The following is a 13,613-nucleotide window of genomic DNA, read 5'->3' on the forward strand; positions in this document are numbered from 1 at the left end:
GGTCCTCTACACGACGGGTGCAGCTGGTTATCCTGTTCACTCCTCGTCTCCTCTGCTCAGGCCACAAAGTCCTCCTCTCAGCCCTCTGGTTCGCTCGTCGCTGGCTCCATCTCGCTCATGGGCTCCGACGCAGTCTCCAAGACGAACTCACAAGAAGTTCCGTTTTCCACACCAAATACTTACCTGTGTGGTTGACGCAATATTCCTGAACTCTGGGTTTTGTCAATCCATTAAACCCATTCTAAAGATCTCCTAGTCGGAGTTTTCTTCCGGGTTCCAGCATCTGGGTCTGCCTCGTCATCGTCGTTATGACAGTGTGGGACAAATCCACCAAATACTTATAATGTCAATAATACTGAACCAAATCATGGTAATTAGTATTTAAAATAAGAAAACTGAAGTTTTTCAAAATTTAGTTTTGAGATTATTTTACACAAAATGTATTGGACCTACACTACCTTAAGAATCTTTTTCTTCCAGCCAAGACCACTTATATTTGTTTTTTATCTTGTTCTCACAACTGAGGTCGTGACCACGCTCAATAATGACGATGCCCGCCATTATTTTAACACAAGTTTGATCGCAAACTCTTCAGATTTTTTTGTGAAGGTTTAGCATGGGTCCACCAGTTTGGTCTCTAGGAAATCCGTCACGCTGACCACGTGGTACAGACAGAGCCAATCAGAGCCGTCGACGCATCCGAAAGCAACTAAAACGTCCCGTCATTGGTCAATTAGGACGGGAAGACAAGAGATGGCCGCGCCCATAGTGGAAGCGATCCACAGAGAAATGTAGAAAATAAAGCTAAAATTTGCCGATTTCAGACAATTTTTTCATCCGGTAAGAATTTGTCTGTAGAGATGAGGTCTTTTTTTTCCGGAAGGTACGATCGATTTGCTCGAAAAGCCGGATTTCCGGAATACTTTCATCATTGAAATTTTTTATTTTTTATTTTTTGCAAATTTATTTTTATTATTTTTAAACACATGAACAAAGTTAGAAGCATTGAAACAGCATATATTGAACGGAAAAAAAAGAAAATGAGTACAAGAAGGCACGTAGAGTTATCAGGTTGAAGTTTTCCTCCTTTCTAGGATACTGATCAAAGTTAACTATATGTCATAACCTTTTCTTGTTATGTACATAAACCATTTTTCCCAGGCCTTCAGAAATTTTTCTTTCTTCATTCTTAGTTTGTATGCAAGTCTCTTCATTGTTTGGATTTCTTCCACAATACACGTGCATTGCTTGTGTGTTGGGGCTTCAGCCTTCGAACCAGTTCTTAGTTATGGCTTTCTTTGCTGCCACAAAAAGAACTTTTACTACGTTTTGGTCCGTTTTATGTACTGTTCCCTCTAAGTAACCCAGATACATCACAAGACAGGTTCGGGGTATCTTATACCGGAGTGTTTCACATATAGCAAAGTGGATGGTGTCCAGAAGGGCCTTATTTTCTCACATTCCCAAAAGATATGTGTCTGATTTGAGTCTTTATCCATGCAAGTTCTCCAGCAGAGTTGCTGAGTTTTAATTGAGATTTTATTTTTACCAGCAAATCAAGGTTTTAATTACTAAGGCAGAGTCCGAACAGCAGAGACTTCCTGAAACAGCTCAACATGTGTTAACACCTAAAAATAGTGCCAGACATGTAGTTTTGATTGTAAATATAGCTTTTGTTTAAACTGACTCAAGTTAGCAGAATCTAAAAGGTTTACTAAATATGTCAAGCATCTTTAAGAAAGGTTGATCTAATTTAACTGCAAAAAACAACAATCGAGCAGGTGCTTCACCTCACCTTGTCCTCAAAACTGCAGAGGTTTGCATGAGAGAAGGACGCTTTGTCCAGGTCCGGTTTGGCAAACATAGAGGGCACACGAACGACGGGCAGAGGCACCTCCCGGGGCACCAACTTTACTGGACTCTGTGGCAAGGTCCAAATTTTAATCTTGAAGGACCTGGCTCCACTACCAACATAGCGTGACTCACACACATACACATCTGCAGGTTTGAAGCCCTCAGGTTGCATTTCGAAGTAATCCTACATGAATCACAAAAAGACACCTAAATTCACTACAGTTATATCGTCATATGAAACCTTTTTGGGGGGTGTCTAACCTTCACAGAAAGAACCACACATTTGCCGAGAACTTTACTGACTGGAACTCTGTTGCAGTAGTAGCTCCTGAAGACTTCTTTTTCCAGAAACGTTTGTGAATCCAAGTGATAAGTTTCACTTGGCCGCTTCAACCAGCAGCCATAGAGCCACATCACACCTTCAAAGAACAAGAATATATTCATTTCAAAATATACAGCAGAATACACTCAACTGAAATGTTGCTGCCTGAAGATAGGTACACAACATCAGTGAAGCATGGCATTTGACTTCACAACAGCTGATGCTCATGCGTCTCTGACTACTATGAACATTTATATGAACTATCATTTGCTGATCATATTTCTTTTTCGATGGAAAAGCTGAGTTTACCTTTGAGGCGAGGTTACAATCATGAAAGTTCCTCATATTTGGATTGGAGCACTCTCAGAAGATGCAGTGTCGATGTACACTGTACATTCAGATAAATTATTTACTAATATTTCTCCTCCTAGAGAAGCAATTGCATTTAGAAATGTATGAAATACGTTTTATTTGTAAAAAGCACCAGCCAATGAGAGCTGATTCCATGGCTATGTTATAACAACATCCAAAACAACAATAACTAAGGTCTGCAGGACTGGTTTGTTCCAAACAGCTCTTAAACAATGGCTGAAAACAAACCAGTCCTGCAGATGTTAGTTATTGTTGTTTTTCTTTGACTTTTTTTAGACTTGCTTTTTATTGTAGATAACCTTTGTAAATATTTTATTGACAAATATTTATGTCAAAGCAGCTGCTGAAACATTGTTTAATATGCAATGTCCTAATTCAAAATAAATAAATAAATAAATAAATAAAACTCTGCTGAAAAGAAGTCAAAGTTAATACTTCTGGCCCTAAAACAATTCCATGTGTGATAGATGGGGTCTCTGGCACTGAAAATATTTTAGAACTATGGTGACAACACTATATAAGAATATTTCACTGTGTCCAGAGGGATCTGTTTGTAGCAAAGGACACTGATACCGCTGGTGTAATCAAAGCGCATAATGTCCATAATGTGTGTGTATTCTGGCATATTGGTATGCTCAACAAACAATGCAGATCAAATGAGGAAAATAGGGTTTCAGACATTTTAAATACAACATTCTCTCTCCTATTCTTTTTAACTTTTATGTGGATGAACTGTCTCTCAAACTTAAAGCACTTATTGTTGACACTTGTTGTGTGGCTGAAGATCTCATTGTCAACCATTTGATGTATGCTGACGATCTAGTTGTGTTGACTCCAAGTACTACTGGTCTTCAATTTCTTAACATCTGTTCAGCTTATGGCCTTGATAATGACATCACATTAAATGCACAAAAAAGTCTGATTATGATTTCTCGGACAAGAGAACACTAAAAACCACAATTTCCCTGGTTTTGACCTATCAAATGCTGTGCTCGTGTGTACTAATACGATAAAGTATCTTGGGCATGTCATTTCAGAAAACTTGTCAGATGATGCAGATATCTACAGGCAGTGTCATGGTGTATATGGCCAAAGCCAACACTCTTTCTCTAAAGTTTAGTATGTGTAAAGAAGGAGTCGAGGTGGTGTTATTTAAAGCATTTTGTCCTCCTCTGTATACAGCTCATCTGTGGACAAACTATAAAAGTACCAGTATGAGAAAGCTGCAGGTGGTGTACAATGAGGCTCTTAGGGTGCTTTTAAATAAGCCAAGGAGGGCGAGTGCTAGTGAGCTGTTTGTCCCTCAGAATTAACACTCTTTTAATTAATGTATTTTTTTATGAATTATTGTCATTTTCCTAACACTGCTTCTTAACTTGTGTATTCTTGACACTGTGCTTTTTTTATGGAGTGGGTTCATGTACACCTTCTTTTGGACTGAGTCTGGCATAAATTCTATCAATCTATTATAAATAAGAAGCCCGGTTATTGTACCAGTGACACTCTGGTGCTCTACATGTAATGCCATGTCACATATATCTGTGACAAACAGTCCTTAGAGGGTTACCAGCGCTGTCTTCCCACAGACGATCAATGCAGACAATGTGAGGCTTGAAGTACACTTCTGATGGCTCCACATAGACAAATTCTCCCACGCTGTAGGTGATGTTGTCAAAGGAGCATTCCTTTACATACTTGAGAAGAGGATTTGGTACCCAGGGATCTCTTTGTACATAATGGGTTGTTCCCTCTTTTTTATCTGCAGAAACATTTCAGATACATTTTAGGATGAAAGATTCCTGTGTTTTCATGCATGAATAATAAATCAACTACCTTTGTTTTTCTCCCGTTTCTCTTTTGCTTTCTTCTTATCCTCCTCAATCTCTCTGGGAATTTTCTCTCTTTTTTCCCGATATACATCACTTTGTAAGTGTTTCAAAGTGTAACGGAGTGCAGTGGACATTAGGATCTCTCCATTCTTGCATAACTCATCCCGGGTCTTGATTAAAAAGTACTGCAGCTCCACTGCATCTTCAAATATCTTTGAGTCTGTCCTGTAAAAAGACAAAGCATGAGAACCATTAGTATGTATTTGAGCTGCTTTGATTATTGCTCAGAATCTAATCAACATCCAAATCCTAAAAAAAAAAAAAAAAACGCTATTCAAACCCCGAGCGGCGTTGTTAGGCGTTAGCCCACAGGTGCAGCCTGGCCCTGCTCTTGCCGCCCAATTCTAACTCGCCCTTACTGGCTGAGCAGCTGCTACATGCCCCTCCTAGCACATATGCCAACCTGGTCAGAGCTGCATGTGATTATTTCAGTAAACTGTTTTTTAAAATGGCTGCTTTTCTGTTTCTGGGTTTTATTTCCATAGCAACTGTTATGTGTGTTTAGGTCACCTGGGGGTAAGGAGCCCGTGATGGGACATGGGTAAAAATACTTAGATTTACAGCAGATACCTTTACATTTCTGTCTGTCTTTATCTCATTAACAAGCTCGGAATTCACAGAGGATGTTTAGAGATCAGATTTATTTAATTAAAAAAAAAGCACAAAAGCATCCGAAATCACGTCTCCATCTCTGGGTTCATTCACATTCCGGTACGCTCTCCGTCCCGCCGGAAAAGCCGCTTTCCGCCGCTACATCTGTGTCTCTGTGACCCACATTCATTCAATAGGGCATAAATAAAAATAAGAATCAAACTAAGGGATCTATATATTATTGTCTCCATGAAAATAAGTAAAACATAATAAGATTTAGGAGGTCCGAATTTGCTGCTTCCCCATACAGCAGTGGCTGTCTGTCTGCTCACGTGACAAGCAAATGAGCTCCGACTGCCCACGGAGGGAGCTATTCCCAACCGTGGAGCAGAGTAGACTTTATCTGCAAAGGAGACTAAGGTCTTTTGGAGTGCAGGGATCACCCCTAAAGCCTTTTTATGACTCTGTGGTGGCATCAGCCATCTTTTATTGAGCGGTCTGCTGGTGTAGCAGCATCTCGGCTAGGGCCGTGACGATAACCGCATCACCGCGGTGATGAGGTCATCACCGCACCTTTTTTTTTTGAGGCCAAACTTTTTTTTTTTTAATTTATTTATTTATTTTTAACTTGTCCTGTCCAACAGCTCGGCAAACAGATGAGAGCTGAAAGCCTCAACCCCAACCCCAGGTACGAGCCCCAACCCCAGGTACGAGCCAGGACCCCCCAAGGGAGACCAGCTCTGCGCTCCAGGCAGCCACCCACCCGGCCCACGGTTGGTCCAGGAAGGAGCAAGGCAGGGGACAGCAGGGGAGAAAACGGGGGGCCCGCAAGGGGTGCTGCCCCCCCCCCCCAGCATAGGGCCCAGGTCCCCCAGCCTCGGGGCCCCATCCCCTGAGGCACCGACACCCCAGGCCCAGCACGATCCACCCTACACAGAGAGAGAGGAGCCAGAGAACGCCCCCCCCCCCCCCCCCCCCCCCCGAGCAAGCCCAGGCCCCCACCCCCAGGCGCCAGCCCGGAGAGAGCTCTGGTCAGGCCTCGACGGGACCATGACAACCAACTGGCCGGGGCAACCGCCGATTGCCACCAGCGGAGACCCGTCAAACCCCCAAGGTCCCGTACCCATGGTGCCCCTCCCCCAGAGGACAGGGCCGACAGGCCCCCCCCTCACACACCCCCAGACCCAGCAGCCGCAGCGGGCGACACCCAGAGTGACCGGGGGCCCCAAGAGGGTTGCCCCGCCCCATCCCAGAGCCAGGGAAGGGTTGATCCCAGCCCCAGGTGTAGATGGGCAGCCCATCCAGCGCCGCTGGACCTACCTCAAAGTTTTTTTTTTACGTTTGCATATGTTGCGTGATTGAGCTATAATAAACACCTTAAACACATTCATCTTTGCTGATAATTTACTTTCTCTGCTAGTCCTGTGTTCAGACTTTCCTGTTTTTTTTCAGACTTTCCTCTCCTTCTCTCCCACCGTGCCTGTCACTGTCTGTCGTCAGCGCGCGCTCCCACTGCCTCTGCGCGGCACGTGGCACGTGTTCCCTTTACACACAGAGGCGCGCGCTTTCAGAACCACACATCCTCATTCTAAAACTGAAGTTTCCGTCTCGCATCGCATTCTTATTATTAATTTTCATTGTATTCATTTCCATTACAAGCTGCGTGCGTTCAAAATCCTCCGGCCGCCCGGAGGATTTTGCGTTGGGGGGGTGTAATACTGTTCTCCTTCACTCCGTAACATCAAACATGAACGCGCACTGTTAGATTTCGATGAATATCACTATTTTGTGCAGCGCAAAGTTACGTGTCAGTATAAACAAAGGCGGAGCCTCCTGCCCCGCGTTCTTCATGGGTGTCAGGTTTCATAGCTACCAGAAAGGTGACAAAGTGTCTGCAGTCTGTTTATTACTGGGCAACATATAATATTCTGAGAAGATGTCTGTACCAAAGAGCACAGGTGAACTCGCATGCAGCTAGAGAGCAGAAGAATCAACACGCACCCCTAACACACGTTTGCACACCTTCCTCCTATTCCTACACAAGACGCTCTGCGCTCACATACACAGTCAATCTACAACACCTATAGTTAGTAGTTAGATAGATAAGTAGTTGATAGTAGTTACTGTTATTTGTTAATAAAGAATAGTACGTTGTAATTGTATTTATTTCACATGCGGCCGCCGAAGGATTTTGTGTTGTTGTTTTTTTTTTTTGGGGGGGGGGGGGGGGGGGGGCACTGCGGTCAACCGCGACACCCCGCCCCCTGATGGTTCATCACCGTGCTGATCAAAAATTCGACACAGCCACAGCTCTAATCTCAGCAGCTGACAGGAAGCGGCTGGAGAAGCTGGTGAGGAAGGCCAGCTCCGTTCTGGGGCTGCGTTTGGACTCAAGGCAGGAGGTTGGGAGAGGAGAGGATGGTAGCTAAGCTATCATCCCATCCATGATGGAGAACGACGCCCACCCCATGTATGAGTCTGTGTCCTCACTGTGCAGCTCCTTCAGCGTCAGACTGAGACATCTTAAGTGTCTGAAGGAGCGACACCGCAGGTCATTTCTACCTTCTGCCATCAGACGGTACAACCTTAGCTGCTCCCAGTGAACCACGTTAAACAACACCATCGGCTCTGTCTTATTTATCTTACCCTGTGCAATAACTGACTATACGGCCATCATGTGCATTTTTTTTTAGAAATGTATGCGTGTATATTATGTATATGTGTTTATACTGACTCCAAAGTTTTGTTTCTTTTATATATTGCTCTCTCTCTGCCCTGTACTGCTGCCGCAATAAAGAAATTTCCCCATCGTGGCACTAATAAAGGAATATCTTAATCTTGTTTGTCATGCCTGCAGACGGGCAGCTGGAGAACCACTGTGGTATGGGATGTTGTCCTTTAGGGTTGAACAGGAAAATTAATATTCAGGGTGGGTAACTTGTCTTTTATCAACATACTCTTTGGCAGTCCCTTTGCATCCGAAGGCTACATGCTTCATACGTATCCCATCATGCATTACACAACCCGTACTGCCGCTCGACCAATCAACGTGTCCCTGTAACTGAATGCATGCTTTCATTACCAGTAGACTACATTACTGTAATGCCCTGCTCTTTGGTCTTCCCAGAACAAGGATAGCAAACCTTCAACTGCTGCAAAATACAGCAGCCCGTGTATTGACGAGGACCAGGAACACATTACACCGATTTTAAAATCGCTGCATTGGCTCCCTGTGCAATTCAGAATTGATTTTAAAGTTCTTTTATTGGTTTATAAATGTTTTATGGTCTCAGGCCTTAATATTTATCTGACATGATTTTAAAGTATGAGCCTTCGTGGACCCTGAGGTCCTCTGATACAGGCCTTTCGGTTATTCCAAAAGTTAGAACAAAAACATACGGCGAGGCCTCATTCAGTTTTTACGGACCTCGCCTGTGGAACAGCCTCCCAGAGAGCCTCAGAGCTGTAGAGACTGTTCATGTTTTTAAAGGAAGGCTCAAAACCTACCTTTTTAATCTCGCTTTTAGTTGAATTTTAGGAATTTATTTGATATTTTAATTATTTATTTTTTCTTTTTACTAGTTTTATATGTGTATGTAAATACATTTTTTTTGTATTTTACATTTTTTAGTCACTCTTAGCATTTCATATGTCTATTAAGGTTTATTGAGGATATGGGCTGCAAGGTGGAACAGAGGTTAGCGCTCTTGCCTCACAGCAAGAAGGCCTCCGGTTCAAGTCCTGGCTGGGGGAGGTGAAAAACTACATCAACAAGGGACCTTGCTGTGTGGAGTTTGCATGTTCTCCCCGTGCGTGTGTGGGTTCTCTCCGGCTTCCTCCCGCCGTCCAAAGACATGCTTCATAGGTTAATTGGCAATTGTCCCTAGATGTGAGTGTGAGAGCGAATGGGTGTGTGATTTAGGACATTCTACCCTGCGACAGACTGGTGACTTGTTCAGGTTGTCCCCTGCCTTCGCCCAGAAGTGGCCGGGATAGGCTCCAGCAACCCCGTGACCCCGAAAGGGAAAAACGGTTAAGAGAATGAATGAATGAAAGAATGAATATTAAGGTTTATGTAATTATTTGTTTCTTGCTCAATTTTAATTTTCTTCCTTTTACATTTTAATTTTTCCCTCCAGTGATTTCCTCTGAGGGATCCTCCACTGACCCTTCTCAGTGAACGGGGTCGCTGCAATGGGATCTCTCGGGTCTGACTCTCTGTTCGAATCTGGGGGGTTTCTGTGGTAGTGTTCTCTGTGAACTTGGGTTGGGGGGGGTCACTGACGAGGACATGCCCCCAAAATGTGGTTTTCTCACTTCAGGACAAACCCAGGTCTCTATATTTCATTATTTTATCACTTTTTTATCATGGTGTGCGTATGTATGTCTGTGTGTGTGTGTGTGTGTGTGGGGGGGGGGGGGGGGGGGGTTGTCGCACTGTTTGTCTTGTCATGTTGTTTTTTAAATTTTATTAGATTTTATGCACAGCACTTTGAGTGACATATGTTGTTGGGTGATTTGATTTGATTTGACAGTTCCTCGTGGGAGGATAAACCCCTGCATGGGATGTACCACCAGACCATAACTGAAGTGGCTGATAACAAGAAGTCCTACCAATGGCTAGAAAGGGCTGGCCTACAAGACAGCACTGAAGCACTCATCCTGACAGCTCAAGAACAAGCCCTGAGCATCAGAGCAATAGAGGCTCGGATCTACCACACCAGACAAGACCCAAGGTGTAGATCTAACACACCAGACAAGACCCAGAGTGTAGGCTGTGCAGAGGCGCCTGAAACAATCCAGCATATAACTGCAGGGTTTAAGATGCTGGCAGGTAAAGCATACATGGAGCGCCACAATCAAGTGGCTGGAATAATATACAGGAACATGTGTGCAGAATATGAACTGGAAACCCCAAGGTCAAAATGGGAAACACCTGTGAAGTGAAATGAGACACAACAAATCTAAAAACGTTTGTGTTTCAAACGTAAAAAGCAAAAAAAAAATAGCATTTTTGAAAGCAACATACGTTTTTTGTAAAGCAAACAATTAAAATTTTCATTTGCAACATAAAAAAGTTTTGTTTGCAATGTCTTGCCATATATATCACTTCATATGTCCTGTGCAGAAATGTAAAAATCCCAAAATTTGACAGTTTGCCACAGATGGCTATCAAACTTCTTTTGGATATTCCCGACATGTGTTTTACATAAACTGATGCAAAAAACTAGGTCTAGATGCTACTGTTCTAACAGTAGAGTTCTTTAAAATTTTAATTTGTTGAAAAAAAGAAGTCTTATACAGGCCCTTGAAAAGTATTCAGCCCCCTTAACTTTTCAACCTTTTGCCACATTTCAGGGTTCAACATAAAGATATCAAACTGTAATTTTTTTGAAGAATCAACAAGTGGGACACAACTGTGAAGTTGAACGGAATTATTTGGACATTTGAAAATTTTTTAAAAAATAAACAGAAAAACTGGGCGTGCCCCTTTATTCAGTCCCCTTAATTTGATACTTTGTGGCGCCACCTAAGTCTCTTGGGGTTTGTCTCTATCAGTGTCGCACATGGAGAGACTGAAATTCTTGCCCATTCCTCCTTGCAAAACAGCTAGAGCTCAGTGAGTTTGAATAGAGAACATTCCACAGATTCTCCATTGGATTCAGGTCTGGACTCTGGCTGTTCTAACACCTGGATATGTTTATTTGTGAACCAGTCCATTGTAGATTTTCTTTATGTTTTGGATCATTGTTGGAAGACAAATCTCTGTCCCAGTCTCAGGTCTGTACAGACTCCATCAGGTTTTCTTCCAGAATGCTTCTGGATTTGGCTCCATCCATCTTCCCATCAATTCCAACCATCCTCCCTGTCCCTGCTGAAAAAAGCAGGACCAAACCATGATGGGGCCACCACCATGCTTTACAGTGGGGATGGTGTGTTCAGGGTGATGAGCTGCATTGCTTTTACCCCAAACAGAACATTTTTCATTGTTGCCAAAAATTTGGATTTTCAGACCAGAGCTTCTTCTTTCACATGTTTGGCGTGTCCCAGGTGGCTTGTGGGTAACTTTAAACAACAGTTTTATGGATATCTTTAAGAAATCTTGAAACTCTTCCATAAAGGCCAGATTAGTGAAATATACGACTGATTTTTGTCCTACGGACAGACACTCTCTCTCTGTGTTGTTTCTCATTAAACAAGTTTGAAATATCCAATCAATGTCGTTCAACTTCACAATCAGAATCAGAAATACTTTATTGATCCTAGACTTGGGAAATGTTTGTCACCATAGCAACTGACAGCAGAGGGGAAAAAAAGACTAAGAATTAAAAAAAAAACAAGAAAATGTAGCATAAATGCAAACAACAAGGATGTATAATTTAAAAAGCTCTTTACAGAACAGTGCAGGTAAAAAGATGTGCAAAAGGAATGTGCAAAAAGGAAAAAAAAAATAGATAATAAAAAATGTGCTAAGGTTATCTTTTGTATTGTCAGCTTTTGAACAGGGTTATTGCATTGGGTATGAAGGATTTCTGGTACTGGGAAGTTTTGTTTCCTAATTCTTCAAAAAAAAAATACAGTTTTATACCTTTATGTTTGAACCCTGAAATGTGGCAAAAGGTTACACAGTTAAAGGGGCCCGAATACTTTCACAAGGCACTCCAAGTAAGACTATGCCACCTCCTCTTTAATTCCTTTTTCAAAGGTTGTCATACCTGTGTAGCCTCCTTGCCTTCTTCAACACTTCAAACATGTGCTCCTGAAAGACGTCCAGCCTCCTGTAGCGACCACGCTCCAGGTTCATTCGGATTATTTCAAAGTTGAGAGGTGGTTTCTCAGGGGCAGCAGGATCCACAGCAGGAATCTCAGCCAGAAAGTCACTATAGCATCGGCGCTTCTTTTTCTGGTGTCCCATAACAGAAACATAGAGGTCCCTGAGGAGCTCCATGACCCGACGACCCACTGCCGGTGACCCAGAGTCTTCCTCAGTGTATGGCATGATGTCCATGTCACTTGACAGAGAGCTTTGCATTTGAGGCATTGAAGGTGTCACAGGAGCACATTCATCCTCGTCCATGTCTGCCAGTTTAAGTTCAAGCTCATCTATCTTCTTGTCCAAAAAGGGTGAAGCTTCCTTCTGTGGTACATAGAGTTTCCTACACAAAACACCAAAAGAAGATGGTAAAAGAAGGATCTGATTCACTTTAGATCAGAGGAGAAGTTCTTTTTGACTTTCCAAACCTGAAATAGTAAATCTCATCCTCCACCACTTTGGAAGAATATGAGAAGCGCTTCAGACCCTCTAACTTTTTCACTTGTTTCTCTGTCTCAATGTAGCTGCTCTCATACACCAGGATGTCCTCCTCGGTGTATTCTGTAGGTCTGCATGACAGGTACTCCTTAAAGGAGGACACCATACATTTGCCTGGAAACACAACAAGGGTCGTTACCAAGTCAGTTGGAAAATAAATTTTTTTAATGACATGATTTTGGCCCCAGGGCTTCATTATAACGTTTCCTCACAGTAGAGCCAAGCTAGAAGTTCCTCTTACAATTCCAGCCCTGTTTTCATGCCTGCATTCTTTATGTTGGGGTCTTGGGGTGTATGGGTGAATGTCAATGGTGGGTGGGGGAGGAGGTTGGCTTTCATTTCAAAATGTTGTGCCTATGTTTGGCTTTCGTTTGTAAAGCTCTTTAACAACATAAAAAGCACTTTTTTTTTTATCAATAACGTTTGAAGGCCCACATTCAGAGATGGCTATATGGCTGTGCCGTACCTAGGACACAAGTCATGGGCAAGGTTTCCTCCAGGTGACTTAGAAAAACCTCTCTCTTGTAAAACATCTTTGTGGGTTCGTGCTCCGTTTCCTCAGGATGAATGAAAATAGGTCCAAAGAAGAAGGTGGTTCCATTCTGCAACCACAGCTTCTCAATTCTGTAGACAAGTTAGTAAAACTGCATGAGGAATCGCAAATTAAGAATTGTACTTACAACACTGTCATTTCTTAAAACCTATTTCTTGTTCAGAAGTTTTTCATGACTATATATTTATTTTCACCAACCTGGCAACCCGGGGCTTTGACAATCCATGTGATTGGATATATACGCAGTCTCCAAGTTTAAACCACATGTTATTGTAGCATAACTGTTCAAAGTACTGGCAGCCTGGCTCGGCTCCATTTATCTCCATGGGAACATCCTCTCGCTCCTGAAATGTTGAACATTCACAAACATTCAAATCTTGACAGTCTCTAATTTGAAATAGAGTTCTTTGCTCCCAGAATTAAATGTTAGCATATGAGTTCTCAAACAGAAACATCCAGATTTTATTTTTTCCAGCAAATCAAGGTTTTAAATACTAAGGCAGAGTCTGGACAACAGAGACTTCATGAAACAGCTCAACATGCGTTAACACCTAAAAATAGTGGCAGACATGTAGTTTTGATAGTAAATATAGCTTTTGTTTAAACTGACTCAAGTTAGCAGAATCTAAAAGGTTTACTAAATATGTCAAGCATCTTTAAGAAAGGTTGATCTCATTTAACTGCAACAAACAACAATCAAATCAAGCAGGTGCTTCACCT

The 13,613-nt window shown here is 42.5% G+C and overlaps 1 protein-coding gene across 7 annotated transcripts in view; it reads right to left on the reverse strand.

Annotated features, from left to right (window-relative positions):
- The window catches only part of LOC101165030 (uncharacterized), a 103,436-nt gene that overhangs the window by 51,310 nt on the left and 38,513 nt on the right, over positions 1 to 13,613 (reverse strand). For 6 of the 7 annotated variants that reach the window (XM_078933937.1, XM_023961723.2, XM_078933934.1 and 3 more), the window contains 8 exons: positions 13,092 to 13,237; positions 12,807 to 12,964; positions 12,271 to 12,454; positions 11,745 to 12,185; positions 4,382 to 4,602; positions 4,116 to 4,307; positions 2,116 to 2,273; positions 1,796 to 2,038 (listed from right to left, as the gene is read on the reverse strand). The exons of the other annotated variant lie outside the window; for it this stretch is intronic. In XM_078933937.1, the coding sequence (XP_078790063.1) occupies positions 1,796 to 2,038; positions 2,116 to 2,273; positions 4,116 to 4,307; positions 4,382 to 4,602; positions 11,745 to 12,185; positions 12,271 to 12,454; positions 12,807 to 12,964; positions 13,092 to 13,237 (1,743 nt within the window). The remainder of the gene's footprint in view (positions 1 to 1,795; positions 2,039 to 2,115; positions 2,274 to 4,115; positions 4,308 to 4,381; positions 4,603 to 11,744; positions 12,186 to 12,270; positions 12,455 to 12,806; positions 12,965 to 13,091; positions 13,238 to 13,613) is intronic. 7 annotated transcript variants of the gene reach the window in all.

Source organism: Oryzias latipes, chromosome 2 (genome assembly GCF_053564925.1).
Source record: "Oryzias latipes strain Hd-rR chromosome 2, Olatipes_Hd-rR_3.1".
Lineage (NCBI taxonomy): Eukaryota > Metazoa > Chordata > Actinopteri > Beloniformes > Adrianichthyidae > Oryzias > Oryzias latipes.